General features: G+C 38.0%; 5 protein-coding genes across 5 annotated transcripts; 2 read left to right on the top strand and 3 right to left on the bottom strand.

Annotated features, from left to right (window-relative positions):
• The first annotated feature begins 459 nt into the window (after nucleotides 1–459).
• Nucleotides 460–2,285, top strand: LOC111336694 (uncharacterized). The gene is made up of 2 exons (XM_022942831.2): nucleotides 460–1,052; nucleotides 1,694–2,285. The coding sequence occupies exons 1-2, from the start codon at nucleotides 546–548 to the stop codon at nucleotides 2,069–2,071; spliced, it is 885 nt and encodes a 294-aa protein (XP_022798566.2). The 5' UTR covers nucleotides 460–545; the 3' UTR covers nucleotides 2,072–2,285.
• On the bottom strand, nucleotides 2,189–7,270 carry LOC148720680 (receptor-type tyrosine-protein phosphatase alpha-like). The gene is made up of 5 exons (XM_088738545.1): nucleotides 6,926–7,270; nucleotides 5,971–6,212; nucleotides 5,420–5,571; nucleotides 4,114–4,249; nucleotides 2,189–3,576 (listed from the first exon to the last, which is right to left on the bottom strand). Exons 1-2 carry the CDS (start codon nucleotides 7,247–7,249, stop codon nucleotides 6,084–6,086), a joined length of 453 nt encoding a protein of 150 aa, XP_088594671.1. The 5' UTR covers nucleotides 7,250–7,270; the 3' UTR covers nucleotides 2,189–3,576; nucleotides 4,114–4,249; nucleotides 5,420–5,571; nucleotides 5,971–6,083.
• Nucleotides 3,502–5,580, bottom strand: LOC111336693 (receptor-type tyrosine-protein phosphatase alpha-like). Its single transcript, XM_022942829.2, has 3 exons — nucleotides 5,420–5,580; nucleotides 4,114–4,249; nucleotides 3,502–3,576 (listed from the first exon to the last, which is right to left on the bottom strand). Exons 1-3 carry the CDS (start codon nucleotides 5,578–5,580, stop codon nucleotides 3,502–3,504), a joined length of 372 nt encoding a protein of 123 aa, XP_022798564.2.
• A 1,905-nt stretch (nucleotides 7,271–9,175) lies between the features above and the next one.
• On the bottom strand, nucleotides 9,176–10,594 carry LOC148720681 (uncharacterized). Its single transcript, XM_088738546.1, has 3 exons — nucleotides 10,031–10,594; nucleotides 9,504–9,762; nucleotides 9,176–9,325 (listed from the first exon to the last, which is right to left on the bottom strand). The coding sequence occupies exons 1-3, from the start codon at nucleotides 10,174–10,176 to the stop codon at nucleotides 9,284–9,286; spliced, it is 447 nt and encodes a 148-aa protein (XP_088594672.1). The 5' UTR covers nucleotides 10,177–10,594; the 3' UTR covers nucleotides 9,176–9,283.
• A 4,045-nt stretch (nucleotides 10,595–14,639) lies between these two features.
• Nucleotides 14,640–20,087, top strand: LOC111336701 (uncharacterized). The gene is made up of 4 exons (XM_022942838.2): nucleotides 14,640–14,874; nucleotides 15,156–15,233; nucleotides 15,666–15,980; nucleotides 18,798–20,087. The coding sequence occupies exons 1-3, from the start codon at nucleotides 14,753–14,755 to the stop codon at nucleotides 15,958–15,960; spliced, it is 495 nt and encodes a 164-aa protein (XP_022798573.1). The 5' UTR covers nucleotides 14,640–14,752; the 3' UTR covers nucleotides 15,961–15,980; nucleotides 18,798–20,087.
• The last annotated feature ends 1,796 nt before the right edge of the window (nucleotides 20,088–21,883 follow it).

Below are 21,883 nucleotides of genomic sequence, written 5' to 3' on the forward strand. Positions count from 1 at the left end.
GCTGTTCAGGTAAGTCAGGGTGTTCATCAGAACAAAGAGATTGGAAATTTAGACCATCTAATTCTCAGGCGAACGCTCAGAGTTCCATTGTTTTAAATTCATTTTTGGATTAATAGCAATCTGTGGATTTTTTTGACGATTTAGAGAGATCAGAAGAAGACAAGAGGAAACCAAACGCTATAAACTGTCTGATTCTGAGGTTGTTTTATTTTTACACCATGCATTACCAAAGCATGCAATGGGCTCCAACAATTGCGCAAAGTTCCCTGTGAAGTGCAAGGGGACACACTGAAGAAAAGCGAAATGCGGTATGAAGAGATTTAGGCGGAGAATTGCGCGCGCCTACGAAGATCATTTTTCCGTGCCGCGCGCGCTCGTGCTCCAAAAAAATTCAAATGTTCAAATTTAACCGTTAGCAAAATTGACGTGGGCACTTTCAGATGAAGGAGTTGAAAAAAAACGTCTTCTGTTCATTGTTGTCTGCATCTTACTCTAAGATCGTTCAGAATTAAGGATCCTCTCAAGAAGTTTTTGACAAAGCGAACATGAACCAAACTCGAGAAAATCAAAATCATTTTCAAGGCTTGCCTGAGTTTCATTATGCAGCGCTGTTGGGAAAAACAGAATTACTGAAAAAATTGTTATCTACAGGTAACACGATTCTAGCCAGCGTTGACTTGTATGGCAGAACAGCTTTGCATATAGCTGCTTCTCACGACGTTTACAAGAGTCTTGAAGTACTGTGCAGAAGTTGCTCAAAAGATAAAAAGATCCTTGATCAGAAAGACAACTATGGTTACACGGCTCTGCATTATGCGGTCCAGGGAGCAAACACCTACAGCGCCAAGTTGTTGCTTGATTCAGGATGTGATGTAAACCCTACCCAGTTTTCTCAATACACTCCGCTTCACCTAGCTGCCTCATATGGTTACCCTGAACTGGTAGCTGTCCTCTGCAATCACGGCGCGAATGTCCACGCGCGGAGCGCCACCCAGGAAACACCGTTGCAGATGGCGGCGAGATCTGGTATCCGAATTCGGGAAAGAATGAAGGTAAGATACGCTATATAAAAGTGTAATCGTAACCAATTCTGTCACCTTCCAAACTTTTTTCTCGCCCAAATATTAATGAAAGCAATTTCTTAAGATTTTTAATTAGTGAAACGCTTTTAAGTGCTTGAAAGCATAAACTTGGTTCCCGAGCAACGTCATAGCCGACTGCTGACTTTTCATAATCTCCTCGGCTTTATCATAACCTAATTGATAGACACAAGTTGTTTGGTTCTCATTCATGATATATGTCTGATATATCAGATGACGGACGCAGAGATTACTTCACAGAATTTGGTTTGTTATCATATGGAAATAAAAAAAATGTATAGATTCCATATTGTTATAGTTCTGTACCATACTGGATCATAGCGGACGTCAAAACGTAGCAAGAACATAGCACACAGTGCGGAGTGGCGAACGAAGCCCAAGTGACATACGGCGCGCAGCCGAGTTTGTCATTGCTGTTCATATCCACATTTTGACGTATTCTCTGACCAATGATTGAACTATTTTTGACCTAGGGCAACATGGAATATATCTGTTAGGTATGTTTTTAAATTGTGAAAAGCCACATGTTTATGGTATGTGCTTTTGAAAGCCATGGGAAAGAGTGCGAGGTTTTCTGTCTGTTACTTTTTAAGGTTCACTACACTACCCTTGCGCTTTTACTCAAGTTTGGTTCCGATGCAGATGTGACAGACAACGATGGTGTAACACCACTTCATTATGTCGCAATGTACTGTGAAAGTAAAGAATGTGCTGCCCTCTTGTGCGTAGCTGGAGCTAGCGTGAGAAACTGTAACCATGGTAAGGTCACCGCTGTCCATGTTGCACGACGTGCGGAGGTTCACAATTTTCTCAAGCAACTGGAGACCATTCCTTTAAGACTTGAACATTTGTGTCTACTGGTTTTACGACAGGGACTGGGAACGAATTTTAAAGACAAGACGGAATACTTACCTCTCCCCAAGCCCCTTAAAGACAAACTACTGTTTAAGAAACTTCCAAGGATTGTGTGAAGGATGTGAACGATCCCTGTCTTGTTTCGAAGGGAGTGCGGTAGAGTCTGACTTCAAGGGAGGGAGGGAGGGGGGAGTTTTGGTCCATTTTAACTTTAAGTCAAAAACAGAAGCTCGTTTTACAAAAAAAGTAAATATATATTTTTCACATTTTTTCAGCAATCTTGCGATGAAAATCACATTTGAGCATATTAAATTTTTTGATTACCATTAATCATTGTAAGCAACTTTTATATTGTCCACTGTAGGTCAAATCCTACTCCTACCTTAAAAAATCACTTAATTCAATCCTGGCTTGTTGTAATATCATTGGTTAGTTTAATATATCTAGGTTCACCTGAATAAAACTGACCAATCACTTTCAAAAAAGGAAAAGAAAAAGGTTATTTCGCCGAAATTCACTTAACTCTCAAAGACTGCAAACAGTTGAGTCAGAATTTCTTGCTCTTGTAGGATTCGTCAATTTTGTTAGGTGACCTTGAAAAAGAAGCTGCTATGTAAATTCAGCAGCCTAAAAAAAGAATTACACAAAGGCACAGCCTAGTATGTTAAAATTACAAAAATTAATAGAAAATAGAAAAAAGAAAACGGTTATACTAAAGTGAACAAAGTTCTCTGTTCTTTACCGCACCAAAGAACTTTTTCCTTTTTTAACATTTGCACTTGTTTCTATTAAGCCATTGTCAAGTTTCTGTGGTATCTGTTTCGATTTATCCCGATTATTGAAAACTATGTCAAGAAATATTAAAAGTAGAAAGAGTTCTCTCCTGCAGTTCTTAAGGGTACGCTTCTTCTGTCAAATTATCTAGGTTACCCAATCAACTGATTACATATTTTTTTAAACAAGAATTTCAAAAGTCTATCTACACTTGCTCGTTGCAAAAAATGCTTATTTATCATATTACTTCTATCAATATATTGAAAAATTTCCACTCAGAAAACTGCATACATATTGCCTGACTGCATTTAGGACGTGATGGCTTGGTGAAAAGTTCTATTCTTTGAATGAGAGAACACACTTTTAAATAAATACTTCTCTAAAAGCTATACAATTTATCGTCTATAACTTTCGTACGTAGCATGAATGTATTTGTATCATTAATTTAAAAGATTCTGGTAATTTTCAGAATGCTAGATACCAAATGCTATTGAAGGTATCTGATTCCTACAACGATCTTTAGAGGTTTCTATTCTACAATGGGAAAGCTTTCTTAAAAGAGCACATTACGTTTATAAAATTATCAGTTATGTGAAGCATTTTTTTTTTCAGTCAGTTAACTACTGTTTACAACCGGTGAAGGCTATCTGGAATCTTTTTTTTAAAGAAAAATGATCTAATTTCTAAATACAAAAATAGAGAAACGTTATCGCCTTTTCCTCTTCCACTTGAAATAGTTCTCCTGTGGCTGTTTTATCTTTAACCGTGCCAGCTACTCAAAATTACTATAGGCATCAAAAGAGTGCAAATACTCACTAAGAGCAGAGTAAATGAACTCGTATTGATCCTGAAAGAGAGGAATAGATCAAGAAATTAAATGAGAACCTGTAACCGTCATAGCAAAGTACAGAGAACTAAGATGAGGACAATTTTCGATTAAAACTCGACAGCTTTTGATAGCACACTAAATCACACTGACTTGAAAATTGTACATTGTCATTTCTTTGAACTACTTTGAGAAAGATTTAAACAATTTCTCCTCCTCCACTAAGAACACAAGCAGTAGCGGGTATCTTTTACCATCAACCAAAATGGCTCGCTGCAGTTAGACTTATTTACACATACCACCTTACAACATGCTAGTCTTTATAATTAAGAACTCATTTGTATGTTGTGGACTCACGAGGCGCGATCAAAACCAGCCCACTTAGTTTTTATTTAAAAATCTGGCCAGTTATTTTCCACCGGCGGTATACGCCCTCGCACAGAAACGAAAAAAACAAAAACAAAAAAAAAAAAGGCTTCTGTCCAACCCCCAACCCTGTGAATCGGGGTGAAAGTGCTCAATAGAAACTAAACTTCCTTAAAAGATTGACGCACTAACCTTTGTTTGAACCATAGCGGGCCTCTTAGCTCTCAGCTGCTTCACAGTCTGGAAGACGTCGACTACACCTTCATTCTTTAATCGCTCGATCAAAATACTGAGGGCGCAGAACACTCCGGTGCGACCCACTCCAGCGCTGATAGAAAGCGATATAAAGAAACTTAATTCAGGTAGTTTTCAAAGAAATGTAGTAGTTTTTTACATGGATTACGCTTTTAGATTCCGAAGAGCAACACAATTTTTTAAAAACTGGGCGACAAAAAAAAAAGCTACAAACGAGACCACTATAGGGAGTCTAGCTTGGGAACCTGGTCAAGTACCTGTAATGTCATGCAATGTCACTAATCTTACCTCTAAGTGTTTTTCTGAACGCTAAGATGCTTTGCAATGAGGTATTCTTGACCAAAATAACATGTTTTTCAATGGCCAGAACAACAGCTGTTTGTGAACCGGTCGTTGGGGTTTTGTGCGTTCAAATCATAGGTGACCCTTTGCAACTTCAAAACACGAGAAGTCGCAATTTTATCATTTTTATATATTTCAAGAAATGGTCTATTGTTCCGGCTCAACTTCTCACACTCTTTGTAGCGCTGAGGGACTTTGGCAGAAGCGATGCGAAAAAGTTCGAGACTAATCGGAAAAAAAAATTTTGAGCATGACAATGTAGCTATTTTGGGAGAGTGGGTGGCGCATATTTGCGCTCGACAGGTAGATTGTGACCGGAGTACCCCAAGGGAAAATTAACCGCTGATTAAGCCGCTTCGGGGAGTGGGTAGCGTAAATTTGTCTCGTCGAGTCACCTCTCAATGGTCTACCCCAGGAAAAAATTGACCGCTAATGTGGAAATGCAGACATCGAGAATTCAAAATATGTTGTGTCTCATTCAGACCACCTCTCTCCAGTACAGTACTTGTGCGTCTAAATATCTCTTCGAAAACAATCTTTGCAAAGGTATTCAGTTGAAAACATTTCCTTTTTTTTTATTATTGCTGTTGGATTTCAGTCGACCGTGCGTATAAATCTTTCTCCAGACGCTGTCATAGTTCTAAACTAAAGTCTAGTCTTTCCGAGCGATATAAATTTCCCGCTCGTATGCTAATCGGAAACTTCGACAAATTCCTCGTGTGTTCTGAAGCTGTTGCGCCTTTGTTCAAAAATGGCTATATAGGATAATTTTTCACTTGTATAACAAAGCCTATCGTTATCAAAGTTGAGCCACTTTTTTTGATAATTTAAAGACAAGAAATCGGCCAATTCTTCTTTAGCTTTGTGTCTCATCAGTAGAGGTATTAGTGTTTTTATTTACCTGCAGTGTACAGTGGTAGTCGTGTTTCCTGAATTCTGCTGCCACCTTTGTACCTGGCCAATGAGATCGATCAATCTTGTACCAGACTCTGTGGAGCCGACGTCAGGCCAACCAGTGTAGTGATACTGACGAACAACTCGCGATGCACTCTCCTGAAGCATTCAGAATACAAGTGACGTGTTAAAGAGGTCAACCAAGCCTCCTGAACACGTGTAACAACTCTCTACCGATTCCAAACCGTACATTGGATTATTGTACTTGAGAATTAAAACGCAATGAACCTGAGATACACTTCGTAAGTGTTTGGAACATATCTTTCCTGACCGGAAATTTGGAAACATGCTTTGATTCAGACAGGCTTCTTCTGCAACCCACTCTGAATGCGTTTCTTCCGCAAAAGAAATCTCTGCCTTATTTCCCAACAACAAACCCCCTCCAAGAATTAGACGTGTTCTATTTCGTGCGACCTGTTTCAGGAAAAATAATGCGATCGCATAGAGACAAATATTTCCACAAAAATCTCTTCGTCACACAAGGCGAATTGTCGCTACCTTCTGTCCTCGCTATTTGCTGCCTCGTCAAGTCCTCTCGCAGAAAAACTTCACATTGACTAAAACAACCGACTCTACAAGGGCATTGGTGGTCCTCGACAAACTTAGGTAGTCTAAGGTAGCATAGAAGGTTTTATCTCTCTCATTGTATAGTCTTCATAAACCATTTGATTGGTCATTTCCACAACCAGGGTTCCGATATTCCCGGGTTGCTTGGCAGGCCAGTACCGATGTACTTTGACCTAAAAGAAGATAAATAATTTCACATCTAAAAGTTGAAACAATCTAATCTTAAAACCGATGATTGTTGTTTCTCACGCCAAACTCCCAACACAAACGAAACGAAAACGAACCCAAAGTCGAAGAACAAAACTGGTCGTAAATGTAAAATACCTCCGACGTAGTGATGCCCTCGCTTTAATGAATATGAAAATATAACTGTATTCTTCACGGCTTTAAGGGTTTAAATAAAATGCAGTTACCAGCGCCAGTCTACGGCCCCCTGTAAGACTTCTTACCACTGTCTAGGTTTTGCATTACGGTCCTTTATCAGGTACAGTCACCTACTGAACCATAAGGAGCCTTTTATGGAAAAAGTTATTGAAGCCATGATTCTCTATTTTCTGAGCTGAAAACTACAAGATTTACTAAGTGCACTTCTGTGCCCTAGAATATTTTTTGGTATAAATTGGAACGAATCTTTGATTAGTACAAACACATGCACAAAGAAGAACTTTTTCACACTAAGACATTTTTCGTGAATCTTATAACTACCATGATCTGATTTTCAATTCTGCCTTCTAGCTGTTCGACATGAAATTGTGAATGACTTTAGAGAAACAGACCTTACAGCTAAAAGACAAAATAACTATATTATATTCATTCTTCTTTTGTGGCCACTTTTCTATGGGTATGTAACAAAATTCTGTAATTTGTAAATATGTTCGGTGATCACCTTGCCACTTTCAGTCTCTTTCGACAACATCACTATAGTGGAGGACTGTTGTTCCCAGATCATGCGCCAAAAGTCTGAAATAGTGTCTGGTATGGGAGCCTGAGTTGCAATGAATGCCCTTCTGGTCATGTAGCCATCAATGAAGTTAGCATTAATGTAATCAGAGCCTTCTATTCCAGTGATCATACTCAGTTTAACCCGAGTGTCGTCAAAGGCTGATACGTTTGCATAACGATTCTTCGTCTTGTTGTAGCCCATGTTGGCAGCCTGGAACTTGGATTGCGGAGCATTGCCGCGATCCAAATGGATGAACTCTTCATCCATTTCAGTTTGGCTTGAAAATGTAAGCACAGACTATGACGTCAGCATTGGAATAGGGGCCTTTAGATTTCCTTTGGTTTTTCGTTGTAAAGCGAAGGAAAACAGCTAAAGAGAACGAAAGCATGACAGCTGAGAATCTGACTGCCAAAGATCAGGTTACGAATACAAAGGTCTTCAGGCCTAACTACTTTTTACAGAGCCTAAGCAAGGAAATTTCATCCAAAAAAACGGCATTTTCTTGAAAAATGTTACTGTGGGAACAGTGAAAGCTGGTTCCTTTGCATTCTCCTGGACAGACGTTTAATTGATTTTTTTCACTATCGTGATTTCTTTTCATCTAAGAGTCAATTGTCAATGTGTGAGGCGATAAACACGGAGCTATCAAGCAAGCCGAGGCCAGTTAGAGTTTTTATTTTTAAGGTTACGCTGCTGCGTGTATCATCCTCCTAGAAACTTCAAGCTTTGGAATCTTTTAGTTTCCAAGCCTAACAGTAGCAAAAAATATTGCTCAATAAGTACCTCTCTACCTTTTTGAAAAAGCAAAAGACAAATTAATTAAAAGACAGGTTAAAGATGAAAGAAAGACGCACCAGTTGTAGGACTGACTTGCATGAGAAGCTTCATGTGGGATCTAAGATCATTAGCTCGTATCTCAGTGTATCCAGAATGGATGGCCTCCAAAAGAACTTCATGAATAAAAACATATTGCTCCTCCACTTGGACCATGATATTTCTGTCACGTCGCCGTGTCATAACGTATCCGAAGACATCTACTGTCTTCTCTGCAGCAATACGTTGTAACATGGCATCCACCACAACGAAAGTACCAGTTCTGCCAACCCCTGCGCTGCAGTGAACAACCTAAAAAAAACAAAAAAACAAAACAGTTCAACTACTGTTAACTGGGAGTAATTGATACTATCTGCTATAAAGGCTGATAGTTTCTAAAGAAACTGTTTGGGCTGCGTCGGTGGGGGTAACGAAATAATTTGGATATATCAACAAAGTTGAAATGGTAAATTGGCCACCGTAACGATTAGAAACGCTGACGTCTCGAGCGTTAGCCCTTCGTCGGAGCGAATAGAGGAATTGTGGGTTGTGTGTGCTTTTAAAGGCAGAAAATGGAGCTACGTGATTGGTGGGAACATGGCAATGAGAAAAACACGAATAAATTAGTGGAATAAAAAGCGTTCGCTGATACTTGTGGGATTTAGACTGCCGGTTTGAAAGATGAGCCTTTGTTCAAGAGTTTTGCGGCTTTCCGTGCTACCTAAGTGTAAGGAAAGACCGCAGATTGCCATATGTTGCCTAGAATGATTGGGTAAATTAGAATGTCTAGCGACTGGTCTCGATGTGACCTTGTCATTGCTCTCCACGTCGCGAAGGTGTTCTCGGAATCGGTCATCTAAAAGATAGTAAAGGTGCGACGCATTCTGTTGACATCAGCAAAATGTACGCAGTGATTCACCTATCTGCGTGTTCCCAGACTTACATTGAGAAACATATCTCTGAAGTTATTTTCTGCGGGAGAGAAAGTATACTAACTATTCAGGTAAGGTAGAGTTATTCATTGATCAAGTGACTCCTTTCATTGCCCTAATTGAACTGTCCTTCATTCAGTGATCAAGATAGTAGATTTATTTAACGATCAAGTACATATAGGAAATGTCCTTACAATAGTAACGCTATCTAATGCAATGCACTAAACACAACAATCGTGGCACAGTGAACTCTGGTTAAAATCTGCAATGCATTCTGGTAAAAAGTGATGAATTCGAGAATTCGCATCCCCTGTATTCTTCTCCAATCCTGATTATGATGCTGCTCGCTCGCAACGCTCGCAGCGCAGCAAAAATGTACCTCGTCTATAACCCAAAAAGTAAATGAAACGAAAAAAAACAACAAATAAACAAAAACAGTAGAGCCAGGTATTAGTGAACTTTCTTTATTTTTATTGACGCGAAATTGAAGAAAATCACAACTTCTTCCTCTCACTTTATTTTAGAAGTAGAACAAGTTGTCTTATCATGAGTGGTCCTAAGTTCTCCATGTATTTTTAAGTTGGGTATTCATCAAGACCTGCAAGGAAGAGAAAAATAAAAGATGGCTACTGATGATGGTCACTCTTTATCCTTTACACTCTGACATCAATATCTATATTCTCTCTACATTTCCAAGAAGCTAAGAAGGCGAATTTTTGCAAGAATCAGGAGCTGCTGGCACCATTCCTCTTTTTTTATTTTTCTATTCCACTCACCCTCATCAGACCTTTGTTCATTCCATCATCTTCGTTAACCGCGAAATCTACGACGAAACCTACGTCGAATGCGAGTGGACTGTCTGGGCAGTACATGCCATTTGAACCGTCAGTACGCCGTCTGAACCGGCGTCTAAAGTCAAAAGGGTCAGCTGACTTTTCTATTACTCTTACTTCATCTTCAAGTTCGTCTCTATCATCATCATTGTCGAATGATCCTTCGTCAAACTCCTCGTCTTCAGTTACCATATCGTTTTTACTGAGAGCAAGAATACAAAAGATAATCCTGGACAAACTTGTACTTTTATTTGTTCATTTATTTATTTGTGATATGTAAACAGGCTGACTCAGTTCAGCATTTAAACTGGTTTAAGTGGAGGCCTGACAAACATTAACAAGGCCAGACCACAACTTTTAGAGCTACCTTCCCTACTCTTTGCGAAAAGTACGTGGGGTTTTATGACGTCCCCTGATCACTAGCTAACACCGTTATCCGAGAATTAAGTCTAACCATTTCCTCAACGTACTTTCTGGAAATTGCCTTATCATCGTCCTCTAGGTCTTCCTCATCGGACTCTCCGTCGTTCTCAGTCATGTATTTACATTTAAAATACAAATTAAAACCATTCCCGCTGCGACACAATTCAAAACTGATATCAAAAGAAAAAAGCATTTTCAAAAGTCTAATAAGAAAGCCATAAATAAGCTCAATTGTTCAAGTGAGGTCGAGGAACGAGTTGCAGTGTTCTCATTGTTTTCATTGCAACATTTGGAATTAGTAGGAAGCAAAGTCCACTTACACAAAAATAATTCATTTATAAAGTTTACTTTTGACTCCATGATTTTTAACAAGCAGGTTTTACAGAGTGAGTTGTCCAAATATGCAGAAGATCAATTGGGAAAATGGAGAAAGGTCTAATTTTTAGTTGCCGACGCTAGCTCAATGGATTGTCATTGGAGTAATTTCTTGATCCTGCCACAATCTAGTATTATTTTCTTTTCCTGGAGTAACAGGAGGAACTTCGTAGATGTAGCACCTTTGTGAATTTCATTTTGTTGCTTTTTTCATCATTTATAGCTATTTTTCGTTATCCAACTTACCCTCGAAGTTTTCCTGCTTCAAATTCATGCTATGTCGGCCAACTCATTTTCAGTTACTGCGACTGAAAAGCCGACAGCGAGTACAAAGCCAAACAGAGCCAAAATAACAAATGTCTTGATTTTGACCTCTCCGTTGGAACTTCACTTCTCAATTGTAATAAGCCCCAAAGCTCACTGCTTTTCAATATTCATCCGATTCTCGGTGATATCAAAATTGATTTTTCGTTCAGATCCCCATATCACTCTGTATCTGATCATGGAATGCAGACCCTTAGAAATCTGTGAAAAAATAGACTCAAGAATGCCCGTCTGTATTGTATTGATGTTATCAGACAAACCACGTAGTTTTAGAATATTTATTCACTTAAAAGCTTTCCTTTGATATATCGATAAGTTTACTTCATTTTACTGATAGAAACACGTGAAATTTAATACTTGATAATGCAATGTAATGGTAATAAAAAGCTAAAATGATGTGAATTCTACAGAAAAATTCATTACCCGACGAGGGAATTCCGCATTAAATTACACGCGAAAACCGCGATGAGTGCGATATCGGTTTTCAAGTGCAATTTAACGCGGAACTCTCGAGTCACGTAATGGATTTTCCTTGAATCGCATAAGAGAATAAAAATACGAGAAAAGGAAAACAGCAATAATATTATTTGTTATTATCCTGAGCGCGCGCTCCAGAAAGCTATATTGGAGTCAAGAAGAACCTCCGCTCACTTGAAAAATCGTTTTTGCTTGTTTTTGGCTCCTGAAAAGGTAAAAATGGCTTTGAAAATATTCTAGAATGACACTGAAGAAAAACTTTCTTGCATTTGTGGTGTTACCATTTCACCGTAGTTTTGATGCTTGCGTGGATGCGAAACAATATCACTTAGCCTCGTTTTCAACTCGCAATTCCACGCTAAATACCAGCAGTCGTTCAATCTATTTTTTCGTCGCGATCCTTATTTCACCTTTATCACGTACAAGCCTAAATTTTTTTTTCAGGATTATTTTCGCTACCGCTTAAACAGTGTTCATAACTGCGATGATCATCTTCATTTATCAATCTAGCTAGTTCAAATACATGATATATTCATATATTTATAGTCGTTCAGTATACAACTTAGGCAACCAAAATACAACCATTTATTCGCGTACACATTATTTCTACCATCTGATAAGAAATCTTCTCCAATGCTATATCAAGTGCCATATAAGGGAGCACAATATGTGGCTGTGTAGTTAGCAACTCCTCGTGCTCTTCAAGGGCGTAGCCAGGATTTTCCAAAGGGAGGATCACAGAGGCTACTCACCATTTACACCGCTGCTCTCCCGCGTGTATCAGCGGGCTCAGTCATATTATCGCGGAATGAAGGCCCATATTAACTAAATACAAGAGCCGTTGACGAAAATACTTTACAAAAAAAAAGAAAAGTTCTAAAAAAGTGGGCTTTTCAACAATAGCTTTTTCGGTCAAGATATTGTCATGGCGTTTTCGCCACCTGAATATTGTAGGTTGTTTGCTCTAAAGAAGGCCTACCAAGGGGGGGGGGGGGTCACGGGCACCCCAGGACCCCCCTGGCTACGTCCTTGCTCTTCCCAAACATTATTTACGAATCCCGTACAGGCCTGAATTTTTTTTTTTTTTTCAGGTCTGATTTTCACTATTGCTCAAATAGTGCTTTACTGCGAAGGATCGTTCACATATACGTCTCATAACCGCAGTTCATACATATGTTTCATATGTTTGTTGTTGTTTGATTATTTACATCCGCCATCCAATTTTTGCTCGACTCGCACTTTTTCCAAACTAATTTTTTTATAGCTAGGGAAATTTAAACCTTGTCTACTGCGAGTTTAGATTTGTTGCTGTGCGGAAACCCAACTAACTGCGTGTTGAGATTCCAGAGGTAACCTAACCGTTCGAAAATTGCTACCAAATGTGGTAATGATTCGAACATCGATGCGGCTATTTTAAAGAAAACTTAGTAGACAGGCTGTTAGCACAAACTTCAATATTAGTTTTAGTATTGTTTAGTAAACGGTACAAATACAGCTGCTGCTCTTGTTAAGGCAAAAAAGCCATTTTTAAGTTGAGAAGGCTTCTTTGTGTAACTCAAACAGATTGTCAAGAAATGAAAGAGGAAGGAGTAAGGGATAAGACTGAAAATGGTGACTTCTTAAGTCGAATGTAGAGTATTTTTGAAGACAAGTTTCAAAAGATTTTATTATGCTATCAAATGTTGGGCACCAAGGGACTCTAAAACTGCCTCTTCCTTCTTTCTTTAATTAATCGGTTCGCTAGAAAACAGTTCTAATAACATCCAACTTCAGTGAATTATGTGCAACTCTGGTTAAACTTTTAGCCTCCCACACTTTGATTCTCACTGAATGCTTCTCAGTGACTCGTGCTGCTAAACACTCACTTCAACTGAATTCTTTCTCTACTCTTCTGCATATTGTCTATATTCTTCTCTACTGGGTAAGTAAGCTCTATAGAACATCCTTATATATTGACTACTGATAGGTATGGGCTGGCATGTCAGCTGGTTGACCTTTCCGGGGAGATGGAACAATTGCTGTTGGAATACTAACCTAAACAACTTCACGAGACTTCTGAAGTGAACATCGTCCTGTACTTAGTGCTTTGGATTAACTGATTCAACCTCTGACAGCGTCAGCCAGAACAATTAAGAACTTTCGTCCACGGCAAGGTCAGCAGACAAATTAGGCACTCCCGCTTATGGAAGTTGAACAAGATCGTCCCGCTTCGAAAACTCATCACGATAGCGTAACCCAAATAAATTCGGACTTTAAATTCATGTATAGTAACTAAATTCTAATCATAAAAGAATGACTAAATCATACTGACCCGACTAACAAATCGAAACTGACTGCGCGGACCAACTAAACTAACCAAATACACTTCGTAACAATTAAAACGCGGTTTCAGTCCTTGAATTTCATGTTTATGTTCTAGAAGAGGAAGTTCAAATTCCTATATGGCTTTTGAAGCGTATAACTTCTCGAGCGTGTGGGTGTATGTTTGTCTCACCAACAGATAGATAAAATCTTTCCTGACATCAATAGTGAACTTAAGAAATACTTATCGTATTTGCATGATATGTGTTTATCAAATCTATTTTAATGATATAAAATCGAGTTAAGTGTTGCCAGGTGCAAAAATAGAAATGTAAGAAAATAGAAATGATAAAAAATCTCAAAGACAAAATACTATCAAACTATGTCAGTGGGTGGGTGGCTGCATGTTTGTCTTACCGACAAATAGATAAAATATTTCTTGATGTCATTCGTGTACTTTAAAACCACTGATTATATGGGCATGGTATATGCTAATCAAATCTATGATTTTAATGAAATGAAATGAAAGAAAGTGTTGTCATCCCCAAACAAAAAAAAGATGAAATTCAACGAGTAAACACTATCAAACTATCTGGTTTCTCCATTAACATCGGTAGAAGACAGAAGAACATTTAGTAGGACGATTCATTGAATTTTTGGTCAGTTTTTAAGAGCAGCAAGTGTATACCTCAGTCATTTTATTTTTTACAGATTTTCGGCGGTATACATTCCTTGATCAGATATCGAGTAATATGGTTGACATGGTGATCTGAATACAAGCATTGCCTACTCAAAAAGACAGTTCATATCTCCTACTTCAAAGTATTTACGCTCTGTACACCAGGTGTGAGCTTAATATCGTCGCTGTGCAACCCGTGTTGTTCAATCTTTCATGGCAGGCTTGCTTATCTTTGCTGTGTACAGAAAAAAGGTATCACAAGTGAATAAATAGATACAAGAAAGTTTTAAAATAATTCAACTTATCACAGCTGCATCGTTAAACGTACCAAAATTTAAATTGCAGAATGTGTGCTTATTTTTGCTTAAAATCCGTTTTGCTTCAAAACATATGAATGTAAAATATCATTAAACTATAATTACACGACGGACCCAATATCTTTAAGACTTACAAGTGTATACGTAAGTGTATTTTTTACAGATTTCCGATATCGAGTGGAATGAGGATCGGAACGAAAAATAGGTTTAATTATCACCCAGAATGGTATGCATAAAAGCAGTGATCTTTGAAGCTTCCCACAGTTGAGAAGTCAAGTTCCAACGAAGAAGTCAAAATGAAGACATCTGTTATTTTGGCTTTGCTTAGCTTTGTACTCGCTGTTGGCTTTTCAGTCGCAGTTACCGAAAAGGAGTTGGCCGACATAACAGATGAATTTCAAGCAGAAAAACTTCGGGGGTAAGTTGGATAATGATGAATAACTAGCCACTAAGTGGCGTTCATAAAGGTGCGACATCTACCGAGTTTCTCCTGTTTCTTCGGGAACAAGAATAGAAAACTAGATTGTGGTGGGAACTGGCAATTACTTCGTAGACGATCTATTTAGCTAGCGTGGGGAGAACTAAGATTTACAAAACATTTTTTCAAAAATCATGGGATTAAAAGTTTAGTTTATAAATATTTTTGTTTTCTGAAATTTTGGAGTGTTGCAGTGGAAATGGTTTTGACTTTTTTTTTAGGGGATATGACATGATAGCGAACGATGGAGAGTTCGACGAAGAGGACCAAGAGGACGAGGATATGGCAATCCCTACTAGGTACTTTGAGGAAGATTTATTTATTCTGATTACCAAAAACAGACTGATAATTTTGGAAACTTGCGAGGTGAAATGTTCTGAGTAGGAGTTCTGAGCGAAAGTTTTATATTTGTGAAACTTAATCGGCCAACCAACACTCAGTGTCTCAAGATAACTGAGGAGAATTTGCTGCCTTTGCTGTGGCATCCGAAATGGCTAGACGTTCTAGTCTTCTCGGATATGAATGATAAAACGTCTCCAGTATTTCTCTGTAATGATTAGCAGGGGGATGTGAAAGGACTTACACACTTCTCGCCAATATGGGGAACGAAGCTCCCGGTGTTCTCGTCTGACCTTATTATCGATTACACAGGTCCCCATTTAAACTATCTTTGAAAAAAAAAAAACCAGCTCATTAACGGTTATCTTTTGCAATATTTTCCTTTCACTCAGTGAAAACGATATGGCAACCGAAGACGGGCACTTTGATGAAACAGCATTCGACAACGACGACGATGGAGACGAAGTTAGTGACGAAGATGACATAAGAGCAGTAGAAAAGTCAGCCGACCCCATTCGCTTTAGACGCTTTAGACGCGCTCTACGCAGAATAGGACGTACACTCAGACGTAGATTCAGACGTAGACTCAGACGTAGACTCAGACGTAGACTCAGACGTGGTATTCGTCGTATTCGTCTTAGAATTCGTGGTGTTCGTCGTGCATTTCGTCGTTTTCGTCGCGGTTGACAACGACCATTTCAGTGAAGGTGAGTGGAAATAAGAAATGGGAAGTGCAGCTGAATGCGTTTACCTTTGCACCAATCAATTAGCAATCGCGTATGAAAATGAAAATGAAATTTCACTTTTGTTTTTGGTTTTTTGTTTTTTTTGCATCACATTTACAAGTTGATCAGCGAGAAGTGTCTATTTTTTTTAATCTGCTGGTTTGCGATACTAAAATTACTTTATACTCACTTTTTCTTGTTTAGATTAGTAGAAATTTTTCTTTGAAAATAAGTAAAATATAATTGAAAAAGGAATATACACGGGAATCCTTCATTTTCATCGTCCTTCGTTTCATCATCATTCCTTTCTGAACTAAAATTATAAATGCCTCCAAAAAGAAGAGAGTCTTTGCATCTTTGTTATATAGCTTTTCGAAAATAAAACATATAATTCAACAGCGTATTACTTAAGCGGATGATAAGTAACAAACTGGACATCGCAGGAAAATTTTATAGGACTACATCATGGTGGTCTTCTTTGAAGTCGCGCTTTGTGTGACGAGATTAAAGAACAGCTTTGTAAGAGACTAACGGAAGCGTAACTCCTAACCACAAAAGAAAAAAAAGAATCTTAACTACTTTGAGCCATAACCAGAAATCTGATACAGGGTGGCTGCCAAAATGGCCGCGAGCATGCGCTAAGCGTGGAAATGTGGATTAGATATGGACGCGAAGTAGAAAGGAAATAATGGGGAATTAAAAATATTTTGCACTTTGTGTCATTACTGCTGGAAACTCAACGTTCCCCATCATCAAAATACATAGAGTCAAGTTCGAAACGAACTTCAATCGAAAGAAAAGTGAGAAAAAAACTGACTTTTAGACGGCGCGTTTTCATTCCAATAACCTCATAGTATTTAGATTTACCCTAGCCTAAAAGCGGAGCTCCCAATAATTGTAAATTTGGCAATAAAATTTCTTTGCATAAATTAAAAATTTTTAGCCAAAAATTCATTCAGTATGGTTTAAACCCATTGATACTTACGTGTAACACGTGCCTGTGATAAGTCAAAATTTTGGAGAAACCAAGAAAGCAAACACAATGCGCAGTAATTTTTTTAAAAATCATCTTTTCTAAAAATCAAGCTCCAGCGAAAGAAGACAAGCTAATTAAAGAACTTATTTCCGCCGAAAAAAGCGATAGGTGCACATTACGTTTTAACTCAAAAATCAAGATGAAAGATAAAAATCGCTAAATATTTTCGCATGTGTGCAAATGGGCATGTGGATCATATTTCAAATGGAATGTGTGAATTTGTCTGTGAGTGAAGAGATCTCAAGTTCCATAGAATCTATCAGTAGGAAGCAAGACTAAACTTGCCAAGAAATATTTCGGGACGACAGATTTATTCAAAACAGTTTTGATTTGCTGTTATAAGCGAAAAACGTACGAATTTCTTACGCGTACAAAGCCCTCGCGGTAAAATCTATCATGCTTAGATCTTTGTTTACTTGCCTTCTAGGCCAGAAATTTCGCAGCGTTTATGTTGAAAATTCTGAAAAAAATTCGATTTGACGCAAAATCTTCTATTAAACAATACTTTTTGAACACATTGTTACTCGAACGTTATATTTAGCGGGCTATCGAATCGTCAAGTTGTCGCTAGGCCCTGCTTGAAGTCCGAAAGTTCGGTTTTCACTTTACGTCCATAATTCGCATCGCCTTAGAGAATCGTGGTGTCGTTCAATCGAGAGATTATTCTATCAAATTTAAGGCCTTGATATCCATTCTTTTTCAAGCAGAGTATTCTATAGCATTGTTACTTTACATTCTAAGTTCCACGAGGTCTAACTCGATCGCAAATGAACGAAAAATGCGACCTGAAAATTTTTAGGGTCGGCCGCGCGGACGCCATATTTTCAAATTTGATCTTAGTACTTTCGGGATGGCATACATGACAGAGGGCGCGTACGTACATACATGCGCTCGGTCAGTCACGTGACAAGCAAACGAAAAGAGGTTGACCATATTCCATGGGTATGGGGCTCCGCCACAATAGCCAGACTTTCCTCTTTCTCTTATTTCTTAAAATAGGGCTTACCTTCGTGGCTTCTTTAGTCTGTTAAGAGGAAATGGTTGCACCGATTTGGTTCCCAATCATGATAACCGAAAGATGAGAAGTTTAACTCGCAAAGAAAACGTTTTTACGCTCCAAAAACATCCCTTAACACGGTACATTTTCAACATATAAAGTGGTATTTCTTGGTGCACGGCTAAAATTTTACATACGCTACTCACTTCAAACGAGCGTGATATTTAACTTTCTCTGAGTTCGTCTACGACTCAACACTCTTTCAACTTGAATGTAAGGGCTTTTCCTTCTTCTCGGTGTATTCTCCACGACATCTGCGGAACTAAGAGCATTTAAGCTGCAGTAATTGCCCTTCGAATGATTTTTCCTTCGTTCGTCCGCCACATTGAAAATCGAGATTTACGCGCACGCTGTTCAAGCCACTGAATGTCTATGATTTCTGGTTTTGATACGGTTAAGACATGGTTAAGCTGCACTAAAAAATTAGCTAATAAGCCAAATGTGAATCTTTTGTTCACCTCGAAGAGTGACTAGAATCTAAATACTCCTTACAATATCACCCCTTAATGAGTCATAAAGGCCACGAGAATAAAGAGAATTATCACCAGCTAAAGAAGCTCTTGATTGTTAAACAATTTCTCCTTGTCAGCACCGTAGGAAATGTGTAGAGAACAGTATGGAGAATATGCATACTGATGTTAGGGCGTTAAGGGTGAAGAGTGACCATCATTAGAACTTATGTTTGATTTATTCTCTTCCTTGACAGACCTTGATGAATACCAACCTTGGAAATGCATGAATGGAGAACTTAGGATAGCGATAAAACAGCTCTCTACGCTGAAGAATATTGTGATACTTCTAGAACAAAAATGTCCTCAGCTCCTGTTGAAAAATAATGGGAGTGAAATAATTTTGTGATTTGCTTTAAGTTCGCGTCGAGCTAGCTGGTAAAAATAAATCAAGGTCCCAAATATTAGGGTGTGTTGTTATTGTTTTTCTTGTGACTTTGTTCACTTCAAGTTTTTTTTTTCTTTTGGCTGCAGTTTAGATAACTTCTTTTTAGCCTGTTTTCCTTTTTTTAGCTAGTATTGTAAATAAATGGTCGAAAACAACACCGACTACCACACAGCTACGTATAAGCTCGTTCGTTTTCTTAAAACAGAACACTTTCATCAGTGATTCTTGCTTATTAACTGGGGGAAAAAACGCCGAACTATCAAGGATTTCGCTGTGATAAATGCCTTTTGCCGATATATCAATATCTAAATAGAAAGGTCTACCGTCTCGTCAGCGGTTTCAATTTGTTTTCTTCTCAAAAAATTACCGAATTGACTTATTTTTCCTAAAAAATTTTTAGACATTTAAGCGTATTTTATTCTTCATTAGCAAGTAATAAATATTGTCTTGAAACTACTTCAGCTTTAACTATAACATACTCTTAAATTTTTGGCCAATTTCAGCCTTAACATTTTAAAGTAAAGGACTTCTATAAAGTTTGATGTATGCGCTGAACAGATTCTTGTTTTGAAATAATATCTTTCCTTAGCCAGGATGACTGTCTTTCTGTGTGAGTTCGTTGCTGATAAAATTAAAACGTAAGTAATTACGTAAACAGATATTCTATTTTCAATTGATATTTGATGCTTCGGTGAAGTGAAATGTTGAAAAGATCTCCGAGGAATTAAGTGTTTGTTTTAATCACGTTAAAATTTGAAGAAAACGCATCGAGTTTTTGTCGTAGAATTGTAGTTCAGATTTACTCCTGAAAATTTTTGTTTGAAAACACCACTTCCAAAAGGATCCAGACACCTAAGCTGATAATTCCATTTGCAAGAAAGAGTTATTGAAAATATAATGTAATTGATAATTCATTTAATTAACAAACCAATAGAGGACTTATGATGTCAAAAGGTTGCAGCTTGATATGGCCTATCACGATCACGTAGAGAAGAAACCTATGGCGACGTTTGCGTATATTTGCAAACAGATGCCCTTTGGTTTGATAAATTTCTTGACTTTTTTCCCATATAAACGATAAAAATGTCTTTTGTTTGTTTATGTTTACTTTTCTTGATTAGAAAGAGTTTTTCTGATTTTTTCCCCAAATATACGATAAATATGTCTTTTGTTTGTTCATGTTTAATTTTCTTGATTGGGAAGTTTTTTCAGCATTTTTAATTCATTTTTATGGAGGTAATAGTTTATTATGCGTTTAGCGATACAATATTGTTTCAGTTAGATAATAATTTATTTCAACAACAATCAGTCAAACTACAAACATATTCATGTCCTTGATTAGTTGTTATCTGTGATATATTTAAAGACAGTCGCAAAAATAAAGTTGGTGGCAGTTTTCTCTCTCTCTTCATATATATCTATAGAGAGAGAGAGAGAGGGAGAGAGAGAGAGAGAGAGAGAGAGAGAGAGAGAGAGAGAGAGAGAGAGAGAGAGAGAGAGAGGGAGAGAGAGAGTGAGAGAGAAAACAATTGCCATTGATGTTATCTATACGACTTTTCTTTATTCATCTATTCAGCAGTGATACACGTACAGTGATAAATTACTCTGAAATAGAGGCTGTGTTTTCACTAGGCCGATTAACTAGCTGAACATTCTTCCTACTTGTTTGTTTACAGACCGACATTAGCTAGTTAAACATGACAACTGTTTTTACTGGGAAATTTGAACCCACTAACTTGAACTCGGAAGATTCAAATTACAAATCCACGCAACTTTCAAAAATGACGGGATAGGAAGCGCTATTAATGAGTTCACTAGTACTGATTCTCTATATATTTTTGCGAAAGAGAAGAAGTTTCGTTCAGAGGATGCGATTAATGTCTCGGAAGATGCGCAGGATGCGAAAGAGTGTTGTAATATCTGGCAATTCAACGTGCTTGTGTTTTCGCTTTCGCTGCTCGGAACTGAGCTTGTCGAGGGTTACGCATGTAGCATAGGAACTTGGTATGGAAGAACTGCTGGTTGCCTGTAAAACGGGAATTGATTCTGCATACCAGCGCTATGAAACGACGAGGGATCTGAGCTTCCAACGGGTCCGGAAGAATTGTAAAACTGCGAAAGAATTGGGAAGTGTTTTGCAATTCCTTAGCCATGTTTACAAGCATACAAGGTTTTGTTTCGAAAGAACCACGAGGCAAGGGTCTGGAAAATAATTTTTCCAGATTGTTTGGCAGGTATCTGTCACTACACGCGATGCGATTGGCTGCAGTATTTCAGTGTCAGGACAAGTTAAACCATCTTACGAGGTAGTATAATTCTGCGTAAGTTTCCTGTCGTAAAGGCGAGGAAACCCGTTGTTTTTCCTTGTGAAAACAGCTGGCATCGTTAACTCCCGAAACACTAGACAAGTGTTTTCGCTGTGTTTCCGGACTTTGCTGACTTTATCTGGCTAAAGTTGTCCTAGTGAAAACACAACCAGAAAATATGTATTGTTTTCTCGAGTATACAACTTTCTCACTCACGTGTTTCTAACAAACTAACAAAATGACCTATTCCCCAAACTGTTAGCCCAGTTGGTAGACCAATGCACAGGTATCGCAGAGGTCATGGGCCCATATCCCGCACAAATGTATTTTTTTTTCGTCCTTCTTTTTTGCTACTGCTTAAATAGTGCTGAACTTCCTAACTGTGATGATCATCTTCATTTATTAATTTGCAGTTCAAATACATGATATATTCTATAGTCAAGTTTATTTGACTTTTGATAATGTTATTATTACTGCTCAAGGTATTAGTGAGTGACAAGTATTGAGGTTTTCTCCAGAATACCTTTCTATCGTTTTATCTTGATGATCTGGCACGGAGCTGTAGGTTTGATTTGATTCAATAGTCATT

This window comes from Stylophora pistillata, chromosome 11 (genome assembly GCF_964205215.1).
Source record: "Stylophora pistillata chromosome 11, jaStyPist1.2, whole genome shotgun sequence".
NCBI lineage: Eukaryota > Metazoa > Cnidaria > Anthozoa > Scleractinia > Pocilloporidae > Stylophora > Stylophora pistillata.

Coding starts and splice junctions, on each gene's coding strand:
- LOC111336694 (XM_022942831.2), top strand. CDS start 546: ATGAACCAAACTCGAGAAAATCAAAATCATTTTCAAGGCTTGCCTGAG. Junction 1,053..1,693: donor GAATTCGGGAAAGAATGAAG/GTAAGATACGCT, acceptor TTACTTTTTAAG/GTTCACTACACTACCCTTGC.
- LOC148720681 (XM_088738546.1), bottom strand. CDS start 10,176: ATGCTTTTTTCTTTTGATATCAGTTTTGAATTGTGTCGCAGCGGGAAT. Junction 9,763..10,030: donor GATAAGGCAATTTCCAGAAA/GTACGTTGAGGA, acceptor TCTTGCTCTCAG/TAAAAACGATATGGTAACTG. Junction 9,326..9,503: donor TGAACAAAGGTCTGATGAGG/GTGAGTGGAATA, acceptor TCTTCCTTGCAG/GTCTTGATGAATACCCAACT.
- LOC111336693 (XM_022942829.2), bottom strand. CDS start 5,580: ATGCTTCAGGAGAGTGCATCGCGAGTTGTTCGTCAGTATCACTACACT. Junction 4,250..5,419: donor ACTACCACTGTACACTGCAG/GTAAATAAAAAC, acceptor GCTTTCTATCAG/CGCTGGAGTGGGTCGCACCG. Junction 3,577..4,113: donor CCGCTATGGTTCAAACAAAG/GTTAGTGCGTCA, acceptor CCTCTCTTTCAG/GATCAATACGAGTTCATTTA.
- LOC111336701 (XM_022942838.2), top strand. CDS start 14,753: ATGAAGACATCTGTTATTTTGGCTTTGCTTAGCTTTGTACTCGCTGTT. Junction 14,875..15,155: donor CAAGCAGAAAAACTTCGGGG/GTAAGTTGGATA, acceptor CTTTTTTTTTAG/GGGATATGACATGATAGCGA. Junction 15,234..15,665: donor GATATGGCAATCCCTACTAG/GTACTTTGAGGA, acceptor CCTTTCACTCAG/TGAAAACGATATGGCAACCG.
- LOC148720680 (XM_088738545.1), bottom strand. CDS start 7,249: ATGGATGAAGAGTTCATCCATTTGGATCGCGGCAATGCTCCGCAATCC. Junction 6,213..6,925: donor AAGAGACTGAAAGTGGCAAG/GTGATCACCGAA, acceptor ATCTTCTTTTAG/GTCAAAGTACATCGGTACTG.